Source organism: Notothenia coriiceps, unplaced genomic scaffold (assembly GCF_000735185.1).
Source record: "Notothenia coriiceps isolate Sejong01 unplaced genomic scaffold, NC01 NC01_scaffold00011277, whole genome shotgun sequence".
NCBI lineage: Eukaryota > Metazoa > Chordata > Actinopteri > Perciformes > Nototheniidae > Notothenia > Notothenia coriiceps.
Window position 1 is genome coordinate 966 of NW_011343978.1, and position 4,477 is coordinate 5,442.

General features: G+C 37.5%; 1 protein-coding gene across 1 annotated transcript; it reads left to right on the top strand.

Annotated features, from left to right (window-relative positions):
• The first annotated feature begins 1,182 nt into the window (after positions 1 to 1,182).
• On the top strand, positions 1,183 to 4,270 carry LOC104946658 (AP-4 complex subunit beta-1-like). Its single transcript, XM_010772533.1, has 3 exons — positions 1,183 to 1,450; positions 3,051 to 3,134; positions 4,064 to 4,270. The coding sequence occupies exons 1-3, from the start codon at positions 1,375 to 1,377 to the stop codon at positions 4,195 to 4,197; spliced, it is 294 nt and encodes a 97-aa protein (XP_010770835.1). The 5' UTR covers positions 1,183 to 1,374; the 3' UTR covers positions 4,198 to 4,270.
• Positions 4,271 to 4,477: the final 207 nt, after the last annotated feature.

Here is a 4,477-nt window from a genome sequence, read left to right on the forward strand (position 1 = left end):
AGCCTAGAGTGTTGCTTTTCAACTGTCAGATAGTTCTTAAAAGAACAGAACACATGTTCAACAGGTCCATGTTCTACACAGCTAGAGAGCACATTGAAACATTTTAGGCCAGAAATAGTTAACAGAATCCTGATTCATATGTGACCTAGTTTAACCCCTTTCTTCAGTAGAGGCTCCTTGCCTCTGATTGGCTGTTTTCACCCAAATGCATTGTAATTTTCCAAATGCTTTTATGAGTCTAGGAGGATCAGGGTTGGGAGGGTTACTTAAAAAATGTATTCCGTTAATCTGAGCATCACAATATAAAATAAATGTATCCTGATTACTTTCCGTTTTTACTTTTGGATTACCTCAATATCAAATGCAATAAATAAAGGAGAGAAAAGGGATATCAATAAGATGTTTTTACAACAGAACAAAGTGACCTTAGAAAATAAGAAACCAAGATATTTTGTATCAAATATGTGTCCTCTAGGCTTTCAGCATAGTATAGTTTACAAATGCTGTTTTAGCTGAACACATTCATTCAAAGCAAACACAGTTTTCTTTCCTTGATAGATCACTGATCAGGTATCAACCTACTGCATTTAAAAATAAACAAATTTAATCAAAGTAGCCTAAATAAAACCCAAAAGGAAAATCCAGACGGTACGTCTCCCTATCATACATCGAAACATAACATTGTGATCCTGCTAGTAATCCCCACTTTTAAACAATGTACCAGGAATCTGATTATGTATGTTTGATGTGACCGTAAGGAAATACTTACCTTTTTCTTGTATCCTTATAACTTGAACCTGTAACATGTAATCCGTTACTCCCAAAGCCTGAGGAGGATAGAGATTTTTTTTTTCCCCACAGATTTTATGTGTCATGCACCACTGTCAGGATATAGTGACAAAAACAACTGCAGCCTAAATGTAACCCCTTTATTGTTTTCTTTTATATGATGCTGTTTGTCTTCTCTCACCACACCTGTGCTGCCATAAGCTGGTTTTTCTAAATGGAGTTACATGGTGAACTGGAACAAGAGTTTAGTGGGATTAAGTATGCATAGTTGGCACTTGCAATTAAGTCCTCTTATATAAACCTCCTTACAAAATCCTTTTGTGTTTATGTTTTTGAATGTATTTCCTTCCCTTTAAAAGAAACCAAACACTTGTACATGTTAACTCATACTGTACACACTGTTGAATTAGACGTGATTACTTTTCCTAATCGGAATAGTGGCGGATACTGAAGTGCTGGGTACCCTTTAATGGTATCCACACTCACTGCCCGGTATAGCCACATCAGTACTGGGTGCTGTCAGTGAACTGAAGCTGTTTGTGTTTGCAGGTGCTGGTGGAGCTGGTGAATGATGACAATGTTGCAATGATACTGGACGAGCTGAGAGGGTACTGTACCGACGTGAACACTGACACCGCCCAGGCTGCCATCTCAGCCATAGGTAAACACACTCCTGCAGCAACATAATGCACACACTGCTGCTGCACCATGTCTTTGTTACAAGGCAAACACTCACAGGCAGTCATTTCCTTAAGGCCAGTCACACACCCTTTTACTCACACACACACCAAGTCAAAGTCCAAGTCATCTTTATTATCAATTTCCAAAATGCCGTTTCTCACCATCCCAAAGAATAAAATAGATACATAAATATATATATATATATATACAGAATAAAAAATGAGCTGTCATTTCATGTTTCAGAAAGACTCACTTATATTCTCTCCTGTTTCTGTCATATTACACTTTATTTCTAAATGCTTAACTTCAGTAAAGCTCAGGCAGCTTCTTTAACAGTATTACCTGGCTGTTTTTGTCGATTCACTTCCCTGTTCTACAAATGTCAACATTCCCCTCTGAGCCGGGTTGAACAGTAACCAGAGGATGAAAGCAGCCACAGATTAAACACTGTCTGCTATTGTTAAACAAGCCTTTTTTAAGGATTCTAAAAACATAGTCATTATTTATATAGATTATAGATTAGTCATTATATTTCCACATAAAAGCGTTGGCCAGACCTATTTTAAAAATGTCTTCGAGAACATTATCCAAAATATTTTCAACAATAAACAAACCCAGTGAAAAGTGTCCCTGCAGTAAGGACTCAGTGTTAGTACATTGGGAAGTGTTTTTTATCCAGCTCAATGCCACAATTCTACCTTCTAACTATACTGTATTTCTAATCTGATAAAGGATTTAAGTACTCTGACGTCTGGATCTTCAGTTAGCACTCTTTCCTTTTTCTACCCACAGCGCCTCACACTCACATTACACTGCTATGTACACATTTAATAAATCTCTATTTCAAAGGTATACAACGTATACATGCCTAAACCCCTCTGAAAATATGTATTCCATAGTTATGCAAACTCTTTACCATTTCTCACATTTGCATTGGTGTAATGTAGTGTAGTACATTTACCCAAGTACTGTACACGTAAGTACGATTTTAGTGTACTTTACTTTAGTATTTCTTTAATGCTACTTTATATTTATATTCCAGTACAATTTAGAAGCCAATATTGTACTTTACGCCACTACATTTATTTGACTAAATGAGTTGCTTATTACTTATAAGAATACGATTATTGGCTAAAACAGAATATAAATAAACTAATAAAGAACTATGATATATAATTATAGGTTAAGATATCCAGCAGCAGTATACAGGTATTAAAAGGAGCTCAACCTTTACCAGCTGTGATGAAAATATGAATACGTCCAAAATAAAAATGTAATCCAAATTATTCTGAATTGAGTTATTACTCATAATAAGACATTTTGCTTTTGGTACTCAAAGTATATATTGATGCCAATACTTTAATACATTTACAAAAGCAAGTTTTTAATGTGAATATACTGTAACCTGGATGCAAACTGCATGTTGTTGTACTTTACGTGAAATGACAAAACATTTGAATCTAATCTAAAAATCTAGCCAGAGAAACGAGATGAGCAACATTTCAAACCTCTCATTGTGTGGGACAGAGTTTCTAATGTTCCCCTCCCCTCCTGTGACTTCCTGTCTGAACTGGGTGCAGGTGGAATTGGGCGGAGCTACAGCGACAGATGTCTGGAGATCCTCACTGGACTGCTGGGGCTCAAACAGGAACACATCACTTCTGGTAAAAAACACACACACACACACACACACACACACACACACACACACGCACACGCACACGCACACGCACACACACACACGCATTTCCAGTCATTGTGCTGCTGCATTAGTTTGACTGAATACTAAAGCCCTTTCATTCCATCACAGTTGTCAGCACCTGTGTTTAATCCTCACAGGGGGGTTTTGGTGTTTCATCATATGTCCGTCCCACTCTCTTACACTGTTCAGAAGTAACAAATTACATTTACTCAAGTATTGTACTTAAGTACTATTTTGTAGTACTTTATTTGAGTATTTCCATTTAATGCTTCTTTATACTTTTACTCCCTTACATTTTGAAACATTTATTGTTCTTTTTACTCCACTACATTTATTTAACACTAATAGTTACCAGCTACTGTTTCCATAAAAAAAACACAACATTTTGATATGATTATAACGCAGTACGTTACTACAAAATACATACAAAATGATGTTGAATTGTTTGTACATGTATTTGTAAGCAATTAAAAGAAGGAAGGAATCATTTAATATTCTATAATAGGTTTTACTTTTGATACTTTTAGCTGTCAATACTTCTATACTTCTACTCAAGTAACATTTTGAATTCAGGACTTTTACCTGTAATGAAGTATTTTCAGACCGAAGTATTTCTACTTTTACTTGAACAGGAAATCTTTCAGGGGATTTCTTTGAATTTGGCCACTGATTAGATTTTATTGATGACTCAAATAGTTTTTTGTTTTTAGCCATTGCTCAATAATTCGTATGCTAATTATTAAAATTGTACACAAATGTCTAATAGTATATATATAAAGTTATGACATATTTGATAGACATGGTTTCAACCGGAGAGCAACATTCAACCACAAGTGGTAATTCCTGTTCCTAGACAAACTGTCCCTCTGTGTGTCCCTGTGTCTCTGGCAGCCGTGGTGCAGACCATGCGAGACCTGGTGTGGGTTTGTCCTCAGTGCAGCGACACGGTGTGTGAGGCTCTGGAGGGCTGCGAGGACACGCTGCTGGACAGTCAGGTCAGACCCATCTGGCATGCTACCATTTAATCCCGTCACCACATCACCCCAATTCTGGCCTCACTACACTGGCTTCCAATTCGGTTCCGCATTGATTTTAAACTCCTTTTATTTGTTTTTAAAGCACTAAATGGGCTGGCTCCGGCCTATATAGCTGAACTCCTCCATCGCTACACCCCAGCCAGAGCTTTAAGGTCGGCTGACCAGCTGCTGCTGGTAGTGCCCAAGACCAGGCTCAAAACCAGCTGGCCCCAGGCTCTGGAACACTCTGTCCCTCCATGTGAGGTCGGCCCAGACCCTAGGGGTTTTT